Source organism: Aythya ferina (genome assembly GCF_964211825.1).
Source record: "Aythya ferina genome assembly, contig: HAP1_SCAFFOLD_42, whole genome shotgun sequence".
Taxonomy (NCBI): Eukaryota; Metazoa; Chordata; class Aves; order Anseriformes; family Anatidae; genus Aythya; species Aythya ferina.
Genome location: NW_028181459.1, coordinates 508304 through 527744, shown reverse-complemented (window position 1 = coordinate 527744; position 19441 = coordinate 508304). Strand labels below are relative to the sequence as shown.

General features: G+C 46.4%; 2 protein-coding genes across 5 annotated transcripts in view; both read right to left on the bottom strand.

The window, feature by feature from the left end:
* The window catches only part of LOC311428313 (uncharacterized protein), a 290619-nt gene that overhangs the window by 132737 nt on the left and 138441 nt on the right, over positions 1-19441 (bottom strand). The gene's annotated exons all lie outside the window — the stretch shown is intronic.
* On the bottom strand, positions 10927-19327 carry LOC311428315 (olfactory receptor 14C36-like). 4 transcript variants are annotated; one of them, XM_084539836.1, is made up of 3 exons: positions 17266-17339; positions 12270-12401; positions 10927-12006 (listed from the first exon to the last, which is right to left on the bottom strand). In XM_084539836.1, exon 3 carries the CDS (start codon positions 11981-11983, stop codon positions 11048-11050), a length of 936 nt encoding a protein of 311 aa, XP_084395962.1. In that variant the 5' UTR covers positions 11984-12006; positions 12270-12401; positions 17266-17339; the 3' UTR covers positions 10927-11047. The 4 variants fall into 4 exon arrangements, with proteins under 4 accessions (XP_084395962.1, XP_084395959.1, XP_084395961.1 ...); XM_084539833.1 differs by lacking the exon at positions 17266-17339 and adding an exon at positions 19262-19327 and having other exon boundaries at positions 10927-12401; XM_084539835.1 differs by having other exon boundaries at positions 10927-12401; positions 17266-17338.

Below are 19441 nucleotides of genomic sequence, written 5' to 3'. Positions count from 1 at the left end.
GATATAGTTTGGATTTTACCGTCTGGTATCAAAGACAATGCCTTCACCTCAGTTATTTCAGCTGCCTGCTTAGCCTCTGCCAATCGATTTCCAATTTCAAAATTGGTGTTCCCCTTTTGGTGTCCCTGACAATGCATGATAGCTACCTTTTCTGGTTGTTTTACAGCCTCTAACAATTTTAAAATTTCTTCAGCATACTTTGTGTTTTCACTGAGCGGTCAGCAATCCATGTTCTTTCCAAATTGCTCCATGAGCATGTACCACACCGAATGTATATTTAGAATCTGTCCAAATATTTACCCTTTTCCCGCTGCCAGTTCCAATGCTCCCGTGAGAGCAACTATCTCCGCCTTTTGAGCTGATGTTCCAGGGGGTAAAGGCTTAGACTCGATTACCTGCTGAGTAGTTGTTATAGCATATCCAGCTTTACGTTGTCTTTGCATAACAAAACTGCTTCCATCTGCGAACCAAGTTTCTTCCGCATCTTCCATGGGCTCCTCCTTAAGGTCTGGTCGGCTGGAATACACAGTCTCTATAGTTTCTAAACAATCGTGAATCACAGGTTCCGCCGGAGCATCACTAAGAAAAGAGGCTAGATTCACAATATTAGTTATCACAATTTCCACGTTGTCCTGTTCTACCAATATTGCTTGATATTTCAAAATCATCAATTCTTGTTTAAGTTGTTTAAAGACTTTTTGTGCTTCTCCAGTCCAGACTAACTTTGACTGGTTAATCTTTATCAATTCACATAGAGGCTTTACCAATAGTCCATAATTATAAATCCAAAGGCGACACCAACCTGTCATTCCTAAAAAGGTTTGTAGCTCCTTTACCATTTGAGGTTCTGGAGTCTGGCAAATGACTTCCTTATGTTCAGTTCCTAGTTCTCGTTGTCCTTCCGAAATTTCAAATCCCAGATAGGTCACACTTTGTTGAGCCAGCTGGACTTTCTGTCAAGAGACTTGATATCCATTTAAACCCAGAAAATTGAGACGACTTATAGTCCATTGAATACAACTCCCTTTAGTCTCGGTAGCTATTAAGAGATCATCTACACATTGTAACAAAGCACCTTCAGTGTCCGGAGGCATCCATGTTTTGAGTTCCCTTGCTAATTGGTTTCCAAAAATAGTGGGGCTATTCTTGAATCCTTGAGGTAGTAATGTCCACGTAAGCTGCGTCTTTCTGCCTGAATCGGGATTTTCCCATTCAAAGGCAAATAGGTTTTGGCTTTCTGTGGCTAAGCCTAGGCAGAAGAAGGCATCTTTTAAATCCAGTACGGTAAACCAGACTTGACTATTCTTTAATTTAGTCAGCAAAGTATAAGGGTTTGCCACTACTGGATATATTTCCTCAGTGATTTTATTTATGGCCCTCAAATCCTGAACTAGCCTATAGCTTTTTCATCTGCCTTTTTAATTGGCAATATGGGTGCATTGTATTCTGATTCGCATTCAATCAATAATCTATACTGTAAAAATTTATTAATTATCTCTTTAATTCCTTTCCTATCTTTTATCCTCAAAGGATATTACTTAACCTTAATGGGTTTCTCTCCTGGCTTTAATTTAATAATTATTAAGGTCACATTTTTACCTCTTTCAGGGGTTTCAGTAGCCCAAACTCCTGGACATACTTGATCTGTGATCTCTAAAGGTATTTCACTTTTAGGGTCAGTTTGTATTAGTGCCAAACTTAACACATTTGTTAGTTGTTCTTCTCCTATTCTTAATTCCATTTTCCCTTTTTCAAAGACAATTTCTGCTCCTACTTGCTCTAATAAATCTCTACCTAAGAGTGCCCATGAGGAGTTAGGCATATATAAAAATCTGTGTATGCCCCATTGTTTCCCTAACTTGTACTTCAAAGGTTCACAAAAATAAGCCTTTTCGGTTACACCTTGTCCTGGTTTCAGTTAGAACAGAGTTAATTTTCTTCCTAGTAGCTGGTAGAATGCTATGTTTTGGCTTAGGATGAGAAGAGTGCTGATAACACCCTGATATTTTAATTGTTGCAGAGCAGTGCTTATACCAAGCTAAGGACATCTCAGCTTCTTGCTCTGTCCTGCCAACAGGCAGGCTGGGGGTGCAGTAAGAGCTGGGAGGGGACAGACCCAGGACAGGTGACCCAAACTAGCCAAAGGGGTATTCCATACCATCTGATGTCAGGCTAATACCATCTGATGTCAGGCTAAACAATACATAGGGGTGGCTAGCCAGGGGGAGGGGGCCGGACTGCTCAGGGTTAGGCTGGGCATCGGTCAGCGGGTGGTGAGCAATTGCATTGTGCATCACTTGTTTGTACACATTATTAGTAGTGGTACTATTATCATCATTGTATTATTATTATTATTATTATTATTATTATTATTATTATTATTATTATTATTTTGTCTTATTAAACTGTCTTTATCTCAACTCACGGACTTCACTTTCCATTTCTCTCCCCCGTCCCAGAGAGGGAGGGGGAGGGTGAGCGAACAGCTGCGTGGTGTTTAGCTGCCGGCCGGGTTAAACCACAACACACCTTTTACCCTAACATAATAATTCTGTGAAGGCATTAATGCTTGATTTAGAACTGAATATGTTGCCCCATATCAATAAGAAATTTCACTTCCATTCCTCCCCTAGCTTCATTATAACCAGTGGAGGATCCGCTAGGGTAGATTCCCCAGGTCCCCGTTATTCCTGTTGAAATCAGGGGTCGATTACCCTAGGAAAAGGCTAGTCAATTTGTCCTCCGAAGCCAGGTCCAAACCGTTTTGTTTTATTTATTTATTTATTTATTTTCATTACATTTCAGAGTTGGTCCAAAAATTCCATAGGGGTTTCTTTTAGACCTTGTTGGAAGCATATTCTCAATTCCCAATTCATCCAGGTTTTAGTATTTACTTAACCGTTCATAGTTTTCAGGATGATTTGGGTCTTAGTGGGGGTCGGTCAGGGGAATGCAATTGTCCGCAGTTCCCTGAGCGGTCCCATCGGCAATCTGAGCTCGCACATGAACTCAGGTTAAGAGTTAACTGCTTTTCTGTTTCTGTGACAACTCTCTCAGACCCATTGTGGTCCCTTTGCCCTAAAGGGCTAACACCCGGGATTTTAAGATCTCTGCCTCGGGCAGAGGCAGAACTATTAACATTCCTACATCCTCTTTCCCTGCTCATTCAACTTCAAACACCTTTAACACTTTCAACAACCCTTTTAACACTTCCTTTATCTTTCTCCAGCCTGTACTTCTCTAATGCCATCATCAAAGGCTCAGTCAGGGGCCAACTTAATTCCGTACCTTTTCCCACCAAGATGCTGAAACATCAGTATACAACATTTCATCCTGTTCTGCTTCTCAAAAAACAACATTAACTGTAGCAAAATATTATAGTTTAAAGTTCCATTTAGGGGCCACTTTTCTCCACATTCCAGCTTATAAAGCGGCCACCACTGATTACGATATTTTATCAATGTTTTCCTGTTCACACTTCCACCGGCAGATCCTCCAATATCCTTCCAATGACTCAAAATACAACCCAGCACACTTTTCTTAGGAATTTCACTGCTTACTCGCCCCCCCATTTTCCAGTTTACACTTTCAGAATACACGTGTTACTTACAAAAGTGTATCACAAAAATGTATCACTCACAAAATTACAGGCACGCAATATCTTTCAGTAGCGATGTCACAAAGCTACTATTACCAGCAATATTGCTAAAATCACAATAACAATAGTCAGAGTCAAATTCCACATGTGATAAGTCAGAAAACCGAACTGTGTAACACCGTAACGATATCTCTCTTATAACAATGCCACGAACCTACTATTACCACCAGAAAAATAGCCAAAATCACAGTAACAATAACCAAAGTTAAATACCATACTCCATGAGTCAGAAAACCGAAATAGACAACACAATTCCAGATGGACCTTAAAGCGAGCTCTTTCCTTAAGGTCCCCAAATATACTTATGGTGCTTACCACAAAGTATATACCAAACACTGCCTCGCAGAAGATCACCTTCTGACTTACAGACAGTTCCAGATACAGATGGACCCCAAGGTCCCCAGATATACTTGTGGTACTAACCACAAAGTATATACCAAATACTGTCCTGCAGAAGTCACTTTCCGACTTACTGGACAGTCCCAGATGACCGGTCTACCAGAAAACCAAACCAGAATAAAGAATATACTCACTTACAATGATGGGGTCCTTGTCTGCCTCCGCAGTGATCCGGTGAGTCGAGGAGTCCCTCCGGGAAATCCCGGGGGTACCCTAGGGAGTCCTGTCCCCAGCGGGTCCTGCGGTCCGGCAGAGAGGTTGTCCCATCTGGGGTGCCAGATTGATTCAAAGATCGAAGCCGAAATTCCTTTAAGTGGTATATTCTTTATTGCAGCGCTGGATGCACGGGGGATCTCTCCACCTATCGTGCATCCCTAAAGCGGAAAGCAGTCTTGAATTTATACAATCAATCTATCAATATTCTACAAGCACCTATACATATGCATTACCTATCCCCGCCTTCCCTCGCTTCTCATGCTAATTAGCCTTTTGGCACCTTGCGCCTGCGTAGAGCCTTCCAAGAATTGTGGGCAGGGGTCTTTGGGACGTGGGCAGGGGTCTTTGGGAGGAAGACCCCGAGTCTTCCTCACAGTGTACTTTTCACCTTTGGTCAGGAATCTGCTGAATTGGCATGTTTCTTAATTGCGAGAGCTGGTTGTTGCCAATTCTTCCGTTTGTTGTATCTTTATAATGAATTCCAATGTCCAGTTTTGAGATTTATAGTCCTTACGTTTGTTTCTCTGTCCGTCTGCCGCTTCCTTATCATGAGTTTCAGTGTCTTGTTTCGAGATATACAGTCCATGTCTGGGGATTGTCCTTGCCTCCCCAATGCCTCCCCAATACCTCCTTCATCAGTCCTTGAGATATCCTCTTCTAAGATAGTCTACACCAAGAATGCACAGAGCATCCGGGCCAGTCACAATACAGTGCTTTTGCCACTCATTCCCAGTCAGACTCACTTTAGCCTCCAATACAGTTAACTGCTGGGATCCCCCTGTCACTCCAGAAATACAGATGGGTTTTGACCCTTTAGAGCTTGATGGCATTACCGTACACTGTGCAGTGGTGTCTCCTAAAGCCGTATGCTTCTATGGGTCTGAAGTGCCAGGCTATCGAATCTACACAGTCCAGTAAACCCAATTGTCCCGTTCCTCCCCCTGGCTGGAGGCACAGCCCCTCTAATCATGGTCATAATATTCATTACTGTGTCTGGGGGACTGCCTGCTTGAAATAGGAGCAAGAAGTTTCTCACAGAACCCTTTTTTTTTTCTGATTGTTTTTCCTTGCAACTCACGTACCCATGCCTCTAGGGTCACGGTAGATTTTCCATCCCATGTTCTCATGTCCTCTCCAGGGTCATGAGACCCCATGGTAGGTAAAACCACAGGGTGGCATGGGGTGTGTACCCACCCACTATATTGTCTTCCTTGCACAGAAGGATGCTTACCCCTGACAGCTGAAACACTGGTTTGTACAGGTGGAGAGGAAGATAAATTCTCTTCAAGTTGCTGGAACTCTTCGGAAAGTTTCTCCACAGCCCAGATGCAGGACTGTAGGGAAGAGGAAATACTTTCTTTGTACTGCCGGAGTTGTTTATCTACTTGTGCCGCCCAGCACTGTTTTGCTTGCTGTTGGCTTACTCAATAAATTCCTTTCTATGATTAATACAATGGTCTCTGAAAAATTAATTAAGGGGGCAATTTATAACAACTGCAGCTTGCCAGGACCTGCAAGGCAATCATAGAGCATCCGGGCCCAGGCTCTTCACCGTGGCCATGAGCCCTGCCTGCCCTCCTCCTGCTATGCTGCAGCAGAGGGGACCCCCAGCCAGCCCCTGCATGGGACTCTGCCACACGCCTCGCCCCAGCCCTGTCCAGCGTCCTCCTTGCTGCTCTCTGATGCACACCAGGACCTCCCAGTGCATGCCGGCCAGCACATCTGCTGAGGGCCAGGGCAGCCTCTGCAGGGGCAGGAAGCTCAGCATGGCCCTTGCAGCCCCCTGCCCTGGGCCTGCCTCTCCCCTTGCCCTCGGCACCGGCCTTGTCTCTGCTGGCAGGAGCACTCTTGGCATGCACCTCCAGGCCTCCCCTCACCTGCAAATAGCTGGCACAAATGTGTCCTCACAACCAGCACCACCCGTTGGGCTACTTCTCCTGGCCTCACCCACCCCAGTGACTTGACTCCTTATCTCTGCTGGGCCCCACCTCCTGCACCAAAATTCATCCCTTGGCTGTCAGCATCCTCTCCCCTGTCCTGTGGGATGACCGTGCTATGGTTTGACGTGTTTCCAGTGGGCTGTCTACCAGACACAGTAATGAACACCGTGAGCAGGACTAGAGGGGTCCTGCTTCCAGCCAGGGGGAGGTGGGGAGGAAAGAGACAATCAGGTTTACTGGACTTTGTATATTCAATGACCTGGCACATCACACCCACAAATGTATCAGGCTCTACTGGGCACCGGTGCACAGAGTAATGTGCACCCTAATGCCATCAAGCTATAAAGAGGTAGAACCCACCTGTATTTCTGGAGTGACGGGGGGATCCCAAGGGTTAACTGTCTTGGAGGCTGAAGTGAGTCTAACTGGGAAGGAGTGGTAAAAGCACCCCATTGGGACTGGCCTGGAGGCTTTGTGCGTCCTTGGCAGGACTACTTCAGGAGAGGGTACTTCAAAGTTCCAGAAGGGCACAGGTGGGTCTTTGGCATAGCTGTCTTGGAGACAGAGGACATTAAACAGTTGTGTCTACCTTGCCAGAAGATTCCACAGAATCCTTCTGTTGTGGGTTTGCTGAGGGTTGAAGAACAGCAGATGTCGATGGCTACCATGGTGGCGCACCCGAGGCAGCATCGCGTTAACCGAGACTCCCTGATTCCCATCCATGATCTGGTTCATCGACTGGGGAGCCAGTGTGTAGGTGTAGAACTTAGTAGCATGGTTTAGTGATGGACTTGTCAGTACTAAGTTAAAGTTGCAAGATCTGGGACACTACATGTCCCTGAGTAGTGTCAGGCACAAGGCAATTCTTTTTGCCTTTTGCATCCGTAGCACAGGAAGTATGACTTTGCCCTACTCTGTTGGCTGGATAGGTCTTTTCACATTACTCAATTTAGCTTTCTGTGGCTGGAAGGGGAAAATTTCCCAAAAGAGGACAAGCTCCTGGGTGCAGCTACAGCCACTTGAAGAAATATTTTCTTTACTTTTCATCCTGAGTTTTCCACAGAAGACCCAAGAGAGACCATGGATGTCCAGGTGCCTACTAAGATTCAAGCTGAATTTCTCAGGTTCCAATGGCCATTTCAATTTTATTATTTTATTTATTTTATTTTATTTTATTTTATTTTATTTTATTTTATTTTATTTTATTTTATTTTATTTTATTATTTTATTTTATTTTATTTTTCCCAAGGAACCCCTGACTTTTCTTAGAAAGGGTTTCATGTGCTGTGTTGTGCTGCAGTTCCAGGGGTGAAGACCAGGGCTGGCAGTGGAGGTGTCAGACCTCCAGAGTCTGCCTTTCCTCCAGATGGAGGTCTCCAAAGAATTCACCCTGGATCAATATCCATAGGAGAATGATACTCAAAACTGAACTGCAGCAAAATTCAGCCTTTAAAACAAGAAAATATTTTTCTTAGGTGCTTTTTGAAATCTTCTTCCTCAGCTATGCCATGCAAACTCTGCAGTTAGCTGTACAAGGTGTGAAGGCTTGAAGAAAACTATGGAAGAGATGTTAGGAGTTCCTTCGCTTTCATGAGTTCCATGGTGGATTTTGGTGCTGAGTCTATGAAGCTCAGGTACTGAGAGAAAAGTGATGTAACTGCTTGAACAAGTAAAGCCAGAAGGAAATGTTGAAGTGACTTGGAGTATTAATGGACCCCAGTGAGGGAGATTACTAACAAAGCCTCCCCAGGGACATGTTAGGGCAGATAACTGGAGGCCAGGTTAAAGACAGGCAAATCACTGTGCTGAGAAAAGTATTGTATTGTTTTGGTGAAGCAGAAGGGTCAAGGACTGAACGAGCCACTGGGAGGGGAGATCCTGTACCCTATGTCTGGCTCAAGGCTCTTCCTGGGGGTCTCAGGGATCCGGTGGGCAGTGTAATGCCACAAGAAGAACAGTAGTATGACACCTCTCTGCATCTGCACAGTGTTGCAAGGAAGGGAAGACACTGCACTGCAATGACTATATCCCATCTCCTCATAAGCTCTAGCCAAAGGGACAAAAATGTCAGGGCTGTTGGGACCTTCCATTTTTACCAGCACCCTCTGCCTTCTCCTCTACAGGCTTTGCTATGCTATCCAACACTTTGTCCTATTTCCTTGAAGTCTGTAGACACCCATCTCTGTTCACAACCTTGCTGATGTTTCCATCATTTCACCGATGTCTCATCAATCCTCATCAGCTCTTCCTTGAAACACAAAGCCATAGTCTGATCTCAGATACTCTTTGCTGTTGGACCTGAGCATGATGTATATGGTATGGAATGAGGGATGGATATTGTCCTAGTTTTGGCTGCAATAGAGTTAATTTTTCTTCCTAGTAGCTGGTATGGTGCTGTGTTTCATATTTACCAGAACAGTTTGGGTATGAAAGGACCTTAAAGATCACATAATTCCAACTCTCCTGACATAGGCAGAGACACCTTCCACTAGACAGTTAGTTGGAGTTCTGACACTCCAGCACAATACCTATGAGTTTACCTTACTGTGTGCATTGACCTGACAGGTCATTTCACATTTTCTGCTTTCATATCCCTATTGGAAGGGGATGATTCCCAAACAGGGGTAAGCAGATGGGTTCTGCCTCAGCCATTGGAAGTGTCCTGCTCTTGAGTCTTTCAGCCTGAGATTGCCACAGATGACCCATGATGGTAAATGGATGTTCAGCTGTCAACTAGGAATAAGGGAGAGTATATTGGGTTTTCCAGTGGTCAACTTTAGGTGAATCCCAAGAATGCGCTGAACTAGGGTGTTGTCTTTGAAGGGTTTCATGTGTTGGGCTAGGCTGGAGATATTGGGACAAAGACCACTGCTGGCAGTGGAGGTGCTCTGGTATCTCCACCTGGCTCCATCCTCCAAAAGGCTCTGGTCTCTTGCATATCCTGCTTGCTTATTGTCTGACAACAAAGCTCTGCCTTAATACCCAGAAATTTCTTTAGAACTTAAGAAACAGAGCAACTACTCATCACCTCGAATGTTTCAATCCTTTCTATAAAACATCACTGTCAATTGGAGAATGATGATCTGAACTGAAATTCAACAAAATTCACCCTTTAAAATGAGAAATATTTCTAATAGATACTCTTTGAAATCTTCCTCCTTAACTATACGATGCAAGCTCTCCAATTAACTGTACAGCTCCTGAAGACTTGAAGAAAACTGTGGGAGAGATAAGGCTCCTTAGGAGTTTCCACATTTTAATAAGTTCCATTGTGTATTTTGGTACTGAGTTTATGAAGCTCAGGTACTGGGAGGAGAATGATGCAACTGGGTAAAACGGTAAAGTCAGAAGGAAATGTTGAAGTGACTTGGAGTATTAATGGGCCCCACCGAGGGCTGTTACTATGAAAGCCTCCCCAGAGACTTGTTAGGGCAGCCAATTGGAGGCCATGGTTACAGACAGACAAAGCACTGTGCTGAGAAAACTCTTTGTTTTTTTTTTTTTTTGGTGAAGTAAAAGGGCCAAGTCCTGACCACAGCCACTGGGAGAGAAAATCCTGCACCCCCATGTCTGGCTCAGCTCTTCCTGGGAATCTGTGGGATGTGGTGGGCAGTGTGATGCCATGGGAAGAGCAATGGTATGACACCTCCCAGCCTCTGCACAGGGTTGCAAGGAAGCAGTGAGGCCCCATTGCAATGACTGTATCTCATCTCCTCATAAGCTCTAGCCAAGGGGACAAAAATGTTCTTGCCACCATCCACCTTTTTGTCCCCTCCAGACTTTCCTATGCTGTCCCACTGGTTACCCTGTTTCCTTGAAGTCTACAGACAATCATCTCTGTTCACCACCCTGCTCTTATCCTGGCATTTCCATAATTTCACCAATGTCTCATCAACCCTCATCCTTGAAACAAAAAGTCGTGGTCTGATTACAGACACTCTTTGGGTGACCTCTTGCAACACAGCATGACACTTTGAGGGACATTTGTTCTTCCTCGTGGCTGATGCCAGCCTTCCAAGGTGCACTTTGTGGTAGTTTTTTCTCTCCTGCTCCTTCCTACAACCAAAGAAAGCTCCATCAGAGTGGAAACCAGTCCTGAAGTACAAATGAACTTGAACAAACAGTCCTGAAGTACGAACTGAAGTAAGAACGAACGGCTGTGTGGTGCTTAGCTGCTGGCCGCGTTAAACCACAACATGCCCAGAAATGCAACACGCCCGTTCAGGCAGCAGCTCCTTTGTTATATTCCTTACACCAGCTTTGGAAGAGCTTTGCAGAGGAAGAGATGCTCCTGTACAGACAACAAGAACGTCAGCAAGAGAAATGAGATCTAAAGGCATAGTCCAATTCCTCATAGTACAAGGGAACAATGTGGAAGCCAAAAGGGAGCAGCAGTGAAAAGGCCACATCCTGCTGCTGGCCATGGCCATGGCTCCAGGGAAGCAGCAGCCCCGACCTGAAGGCAGCAGAGAGGCAGAGCCCAGGGGGCAGTGAGGGGCCACCAGGGCTGCTCTTCCATGTGGCAGCTGGGCTCTTGGCCCTGAACCCCTCCTGCATGCTGGGGCTGCTTCCCCAGCTGCAGAGGAGATGAGAAGAGACAGCAGCTGATAACAATGAATTTCTCCTGACTATTGTATTTATGTACATGTGAAGCCCAGTTTTATAAGTACATGAGACCATTGGGTCAGAGTAAGTTAGAAAAAATAACAGTCAGAATGTTAAGAATAACTTTATTTAAACGAAAACCACAACTTGGAGAAAGTATTAATAAAGACAAATAATAAACAATATTTTCCTATCCGTTTCTGAAATAGCCCTGGAACTCAAGTGCACATTACTGATTCCAAAAAAGCATGTATCCAAAGAGTTTCTTCACTGCCTCCTTGAGGTCCTGGTTCCTCATGCTATAGATGAGGGGGTTCACTGCTGGAGGTACAACCGAGTACAGAACTGACACCACCAGGTCCAGGGATGGGAAGGAGATGGAGGGGGGCTTCAGGTAGGCAAACATGCTAGTGCTGACAAACAGGGAGACGACAGCCAGGTGAGGGAGACATGTGGAAAAGGCTTTGTGCTGGCCCTGAGAAGAGGGCATCCTCAGCGCTGCCCTGAAGATCTGCACATAGGACAACATGATGAAAAGAAAATAACAAAAACCTAAAAAAACACTAAAAACAAGTACTCCAACTTCCCTGACGTAGGCATCTGAACAGGACAGCTTCAGCATCTTGGGAATTTCACAGAAGAACTGGTCCACAGCATTGCCTTGGCAGAGGGGCAGGGAAAATGTATTGGCCGTGTGCAGGACACCATGGAGAAAGCCACTGCCCCAGGCAGCTGCTGCCATCTGGGCACAAGCTCTGCTGCCCAGGAGGCTCCCGTAGTGCAGGGGCTTGCAGATGGCAATGTAGCGGTCGTAGGCCATGATGGTGAGGAGGGAAATCTCAGCTTCAAAGAAGAAAGCAACAAAAAAGAGTTGGGCAGCACATCCTGCGTAGGAGATGGCCCTGGTATCCCAGAGGGCATTGGCCATGGCTTTGGGGAGAGTGGAGGAGATGCAGCCCAGGTCGAGGAGGGCGAGGTTGAAGAGGAAGAAATACATGGGGGTGTGGAGGCGGTGGTCACAGGCTACAGCACTGAGGATGAGGCCGTTGCCCAGGAGGGCAGCCAGGTAGATGCCCAGGAAGAGCCCGAAGTGCAGCAGCTGCAGCTCCCGCGTGTCTGCGAACGCCAGCAGGAGGAACCCGCTCACTGAGCTGCTGTTGGGCATTTGCTCTTTGTGGGCATGGGGTCCTGCCCAAGGAAATGAAAGAAGGTGATTATTAACAGTAGAATTATCTGAGGAAAAGGATTTTAATTTCTTATTTAAGCCTCCCAACATGCTAGCTCACTTCCAGGAAGACATTTGGCAGATCCCTTTCCTGCATTTGGATTGATGCTGCCTGAGACTGTCCTTTGGAGCAGAGGACTCTACTGTGGGCAATGCAGGAGTCAATCCTGTCCTACACCAATAGGTAAAGAACATAGGTGGACTTGTATATTTTCTTCTAACTTACCCACCACTCCTGTGGAGAGTCTCTAAGGCAGAAATCCTGCGCATTTCTCCTTCATTGCACGTGAAATACTGTGGATCCTCTCTGTGGTTTCAGCTGATCTGTGTTGCAGGACAACTGCACTCAGAGGTTCACCTGAGAAGAACCCGAACACTGCTGAGGGCAGAAGAATCCAGGCTCAAAGTGCCCATCTCCAGACCCCTCACCCTGTCCCAGTACTCCCCTTCCCCCAAGCACACCAAGGGCTCACTCCATGCGCATCTGAAGCCCCCATCCCCAGCCAGCCTGGGAACAAGACCAGCAGCAGCACGGCCAGGTGGAGAATCCAGGAGGAATGCCAGCGTGCTGCTGCCAGGGGAGGCAAGGCCAGGGAGGGACAGACGGACACTCAGCAGACCCTCCTGTGCTGCAGCTCTGCCTGCAGAGGAGGCAGCTCCTGCTGGACACACAGGGGGCTTGAGGGCAGAGGCTGTGCTGTTGGGAGAGGAGAGCAGGGGGTGTCCCAGGGAAGGCACCTGCCCTGCAGGGGATGGCAGGGAGGTGGCTGAGCCCTCCCTCGCACAGCATTTCTGGCAGCAGCTCCCTCTCACCGCCTGCCCGTGTCCCTGCTGGGAGCTGGTTCTGTGTCCCCACATCTCCTCCCTCTCCACGCTCACAGACCCCATCCCACAAACTGTGTGCTCAGCTCTGCCCTGCAGAGGACTCTGAGTACAGGGCACCTCCCATGGGCATCACAGGTGTTGCAGCTCCTAAACAGAAGCTCCAGTAAGTACTGAGACCACACACATGATGCTGGTGCAGTCTTCTAGCTGAGGTGGCTTAAAGGACTTTATCAAGTTTGTCACTGTCATATTGATCTCTCTGTGCAGTCAGCACTCTAGGAGTCTCAGTCTCCTGTAAAATCCTGAAAATCCATTGCCATGAAACCTGCCTCTCCTCCACTCAAGGAATCTGAAAGCACAGAACCAAAAAAACCCTACCTCTTTAGCTAAACCAAGCCTTGGTCCCTCATACATGCCATTCTCTAAAGCATCTCCTAGTCCACATTACAGGTAGAATAAGACCCATCCTGACAGATGCTATCAGCCATCTGATGTGCCAGCTCTAGAAGGTCCCTTTGGCAACTGCACCTCCATTTCCATGCTGCCAGAGACTCACAGTGTCAAGAGTCTGCAGATCTGTCCTGCCACATGCTGCCCTCTGTTGTTGCACTCCTCACTGCCTCCAAGCCCTCTCTCCTTCTCTCGTCTCCCCGTGCCACCTTCAGTCAGAGCCCCTGGTGCTGCTGTGCTGTACAGAGGAGCTGTTCCTGGGCAGAGCTGTCTCTCTGCAGCACTGCCCGCTTGCCAGGAGCTCCCCTGGGGCCCAGGAGCCCAGCCCAGCTCAGCAGCACAGCACCCAACCATGGCATTGCTTGCTCTGTGCCATTGGGCTCCCTCGAGGTGTCCCCAAGGCCTCAGGGCTGACAGCTCCTGAAGGCAGCAGGGTCTCTCCTGGGGTGTGGTGTCTGAAGCAGACTGAAGTCATCACTGACTGATCCTCACTGAAGAAAGGGGAGATGGAGTTTAGAAGTGTTAGAAATGTTTTAACAATTCGTGTCAATAAAGAACAATCCTGTCTGCCTCTGGGTCCTGCACTGGCAATTTAATTCTTGAACCACAGATGCAGTGTGTCCCAGTCTCCCCCTCATTCTAGTCAATTTATCAAGTCTTCAGAAAATACTCCTCAAATTTATGAACCTGTTTGCTTTTGTTATTCCGGACTTCTATTTCTAACAGTTACAGCCTTTTTTTTTTGTCTTCTTCGAGATTAACTTAACACTGCTATAGATGTGTCTGTGAATGGCTGGGGAAGAATGTTTTAATTACTCGTGAAGCGTCAATAAGAAAGCTGTTTGTGTTTGATGTCTGGGAGTTTCAGAACAACTGATAACAACTAGTGACTGTTATGGGATACTATGCGGATCTTTGGTATCTGGTTAGGGGGGCCGAGAGATTAAGAAGAAGGAAAAAGAAGCTGAAGGACGGCTGGGAGACAAGACCTGCAGAAAATGTTCTATAAACTTGGTATGGTGCCAAGTGAGTACAAAGAGGAGAGGAAGACTACGAGCCTTCAGCATGAAAGACCCCTAGAGACCCCCAGAGGAGACTGATGCGCATGCTCCAGTAGGAGGGACTGGACCCCGGAAGCTAATTATAATAATCTATTTTTTTTAGAAGTAGAAATGAATATGTATTAGTCTAGGAGCATAAAAATCAGCTGCTTGATGTAACTGGTGTGCATCCTGGTGGAGCGGAGACTCCCGGTGCACCCAGCGCTGTTTGCTTACCTCTATTCCTTTATATTCTTTTAATAAATCCTATTTTTTTATTTAATCCTAATTTGAATCCTGAGCCATTTATAACACTGGGTGAGAATAGCCCATGAGTTGAATTGTATCATGTTAATTATTATATAATACTGTATGTCATCACTACCATGATTACTATCTACCCTAGATGAAAATGGTGATTAATTAGAATGTATGGGAAAGAGTGTAACCTTAGCATGACATCAATGGTATGGAATAAGGGGTGGATAGATGTCCTAGTTTCAGTTAGGACAGAGTTAATTTTCTTCCTAGTAGCTGGTAGAATGCTACCTTTTGGCTTAGGATGAGAAGAGTGCTGATAACATGCTGATGTTTTAATTGTCACAGAGCAGTGCTTACACCAAGCCAAGGACGTTTCAGCTTCTCGCTCTGTCCTGCCAGCGGGCAGGCTGAGGGTGAAGCAAGAGCTGGGAGGGGACAGACCCAGAACAGCTGACCCAAAGTGGCCAAAGGGGTATTCCATACCATCTGACATCATGCTAAACAATATATAGGGGTGTCTAGTCGGGGGGAGGGGGCCGGACTGCTCGGGGTTAGGCTGGGCATCGGTCAGCGGGTGGTGAGCAATTGTATTGTGCATCACTTGTTTTGCACACATTATTACTAGTAGTACTATTATCATCATTATTGTTATTATTATTATTTTCTTGTCTTAATAAACTGACTCTATCTCAACTCACAGGCTTCACTTTCCTATTTCTCTCCCCCATCCCAGAGAGGGAGGGGGGAGGGCGAGCGAACGGCTGCGTGGTGTTTAGCTGCCGGCCGGGCTAAACCATGACAGAAAGGTGCTGGTTGAGCTGCTGACATAGTCATAAGACCTATCTCAAAGACCTTGGAAAGGACAAATCGATCAACGACACTCCTTGGGGCTCAGAAAAGGCAGATGTCAAACCCATTTTTTACTAGAAGCATGAACAGAAGTATGATTATGCCTAATCAATCATTAAAACGCCAGCTTTAACCCTAGCCCTCAACCAGGAACTAAACAAAAGTCTAACCCACAAAGTTTGCCCTTATCTGACACCTTGAGCAGGCACCTTGAGCAGAACACCAATCCCTCCCTCAAAGGTCTTTCCATTCCATTAGCCCTAGAAGGTGACCTCTTATCCCTAGATGTTAAAATGAACACCTAACCCCCAAAGGCCTCCAACATATACACAGCACATCTCCTCTTCAACCCCTAACTTCAGCTGTTTGTCCTCATGGGGCATGGCAGGGACTGTGAGGTCCTTGAGCAAAGAGTCACTCTCCATCTCATTTATGAGCCCCCTTTCATAAGTACTGAAAGGCCACAAAGAGGTCATCCTGGAGCCTTCTGCTCTCCAGGCTGAACAGCCCCAGTTCTCTCAGCCTTTCTTCATAGGAGAGGTGCTCCAGCCCTGTGATCAACTTCGTGACCCTCCTCTGGACCCCTTCTCACAGATCCACATCCTTCTTGTGCTGGGGACCCCAGACCTGGACGCAGGACTCCAAGTGGGGCCTCAGAAGGGCAGAGCAGAGGGGGACAATCACCTGCCTCCACCTGCTGCCCACTCCTCTCTTGATGCAGCCTACGATACAGTTGGCCTTCTGGGCTACAAGTGCACATTGCCTGCTCATGTCGAGCTTTTCATCCAGCAGAAGCCCCAAGTCCTTCTCTGCAGGGCTGCTCTCAGCGAGTTCTTCTCCCAGCCTATCCATGTCTGGGATATCCCCGGTCCAGGTGCAGCACCTTGCACTTGGACTTGTTGAACCTCCTTAGGTTCACATGGGCCTAAATTTCAAAGTTCTCCAGTATCCTTTGGATGCCATCCCTTCCTCTGTTGCATCAACTACACCACTCACCTTGGCGTCATCTGCACACTTGCTGAGGGTGCACTCGATCCCACTGTCTATGTCATTGATAAAGATATTAAACAGTACCGGTCCAAGGACAGACCCCTGAGGTACACCACTCATTACCAGCCTCCACTTGGACATAGAACCATTGACCACCACTCTCTGCGTGTGTCCTTCAAGCCAACTCCTTATCCACTGAATGGTCCACCCATCAAATGTGTATCTCTCCAGTTTGGAGACTAGGATATCATGTGGGACCATGTCAAAGGCCTTTCAGAAGTCCAAGTAGATGACATTGGTTGGTCTTCCGTTGTCGTCTGATGTGGTCACTCCAGTGTAGAAAACCACCAGATTGGTCAGGCACAATTTACCCTTTGGTGAAGGCATGCTGGCTGTCTTGGATCACCTCTTCGTCTTGCATGTGCCTTGACATTGATTCCAGGAGGATCTTTTCCATGACCTTGCCAGGCACAGAGATGAGGTTCACCATTCTGTAATTCCTTGCGTCCTGTCTCCTAAACTTTTTAGAAATGGGAGTGATATTTTCCTTCTTCCAGTCACTAGGGACTTCACCCGACTGCCAGGACTGTCGTGGTTTAACCCGGCCGGCAGCTAAATACCACGCAGCCGTTCGCTCACCCTCCCCCTCCCTCTCTGGGACGGGGGAGAGAAATAGGAAAGTGAAGCCTGTGAGTTGAGATAAAGACAGTTTAATAAGACAGGAAAATAATAATAACAAAAGTAATAATAACAATAATAATAATAATAATACAATGGTGATAATAGGAAAATAATAATAATATGTACAAACAAGTGATGCACAATGCAATTGCTCACCACCCGCTGACCGATGCCCAGCCTAATCGAGCAGTCCCAGCCCCCTCCCCTCGGCTAGCCACCCCTATATATTGTTTAGCATGACATCAGATGGTATGGAATACCCCTTTGGCCACTTTGGGTCAGCTGTTCTGGGTCTGTCCCCTCCCAGCTCTTACTGCACCCCCAGCCTGCCTGTTGGCAGGACAGAGCAAAAGGCTGAGATGTCCTTGGCTTGGTATAAGCACTGCTCTGCAACAATTAAAACATCGGGGTGTTATCAGCACTCTTCTCATCCTAAGCCAAAACACAGCATTCCACCAGCTACTAGGAAGAAAATTAATTCTGTTCTAACTGAAACCAGGACACAGGACTTTTCAGATATAATGGAGAGAGGCTTGGCAATCAGCCACAACAGCCAAGTCCTTCAGTACCCTGGGACGCATGTCATCATTCCCCATAGACTTGTACATGTTTAGTTTCGTCAGGTGATCTTGAATGTGCTCTTTGCATACAGTCGGTGGGACTTTGCTCCCCCAGCCTCCATCTACGGGTTCAGGGATTAAAGACTTGGGAAGACAGACTGGCAGTGAAGACCGAGGCAAAGAACTTGTTTAGTACCTCAGTCTTCTCCATGTAAGTTGTTAACAGTAGAACCGCTACTACTACAAACAATAATGTATATAATAATAAATAAATCCATAAAAATAATATGTTGCTATAATTATCATTATTATCATTTTCCTTTTGTGTCCTATCAAACTGTCCTATTAAATCTCAACCCATGAGGTTGACCTTTTTTTTCCCCTCCTAATTCTCTACTCCATCCCACTATCTGTGGAGAAGGGGTGAACAGCACTTCACTTCTGAGATGCCTTCTGGGTTAAACCATTTCAGTCTTTTTGGTGCCTAGCATATGGCACACAGTTTGAGATGACAGAGCATATTAAAAGAAAATTGTTATCAGCATTACATCAATGTAAGAGTTGCTTATCACAATGTTGATTTTTTTGATGTTGGGTCTGTTTTGCTTGTTTTCAGAATAGTGTTGTATAGCACATTATTAAATGTATGTGTTCCCTGTCATGTTGTTTACCATTTCTGGGTGTGGGTTTAAGGTTATTCTTTTGCTGTATTGGATAACACTGACTTATAATAGGATAAAATTATTGGTCATGAGACTAATCTCATACTTGTACCGGGCATTGCCATCACCTCCATACCTTGGGAACCATATATCGGAAGCTATTCAGAATTACACTCTTGACCTTTCCTCCTCAGGGAGTCAATTGGGGTGGGCAGTGGTGGGAAGGGAACAACAATGGCCATCACTTCTTCACTCCCCCTTTCTCCATCACCTCCCCCTTCTCCTCCAGGCTAGTTACAATAGCTCTGCAAAGCTTTGAATATACTTGGGATGGTCAAACCAGCATGTTCATATTGTGATGTCAAGTGAATGTGTTTCAGCTTTTGTTTAAACAAGTGCTTAAGAATGTCATTAAGGGATCTGTCCCCAGGCAAGAGAGTTAGGAATAGCAGGAAGTGTGGGAGAATATGGGCAGACACCTAGAGCTGTGGTCACCTCCAGTGCTTTGGAACTTCACCCCTAAGCAAGCGCAGAATCCTAAAAAAACTGTTGAAATGCTTGAAAAAGGTGTGTCATCACCCTGGCATTTCCAAAGAGACACAAATCGCTGGAACATGCTTGGTCTTGGCCTATGTTTACCAAGTCTCAATCAACACCACTCCAAAACCTGTGAGAGATCCTGCAGCCACTCCAACGCCTGTGACTGGCCCTGCAGCCTCTCCAACACCTGTGATAGTCCCTGTGGCTACTCCAACTCCCGTGACAAGCCCTGCAGCCCCTCCAACACCTGCAAGGGGCCCTGCAGCTATTCCAACTCCTCTGAAAGGCTCTACATCCACAAAGACGAACCCTGCAGCCACTTCAACACCTATTACACACCCTGCAGACACTCCAACTTACTGTCACAGCCCCTGCAGTCACTCCAATCCCTGTGAGATATCCTGCAGGCACTCCAACTCCTGTGATAGTCCATGAAGGCACTCCAACCCCTGTGACAGGCCCTGCAGCCACAACAACTCCTGTGACAGGCCCTGCAGCCACAACAACTCCTGACATGGGCCCCACAGTTACACCAGCCCT

What these genes read in the sequence shown, in the direction of transcription:
- LOC311428315 (XM_084539833.1), bottom strand. Translation starts at nt 12,094, where the DNA reads ATGTTGGGAGGCTTAAATAAGAAATTAAAATCCTTTTCCTCAGATAAT.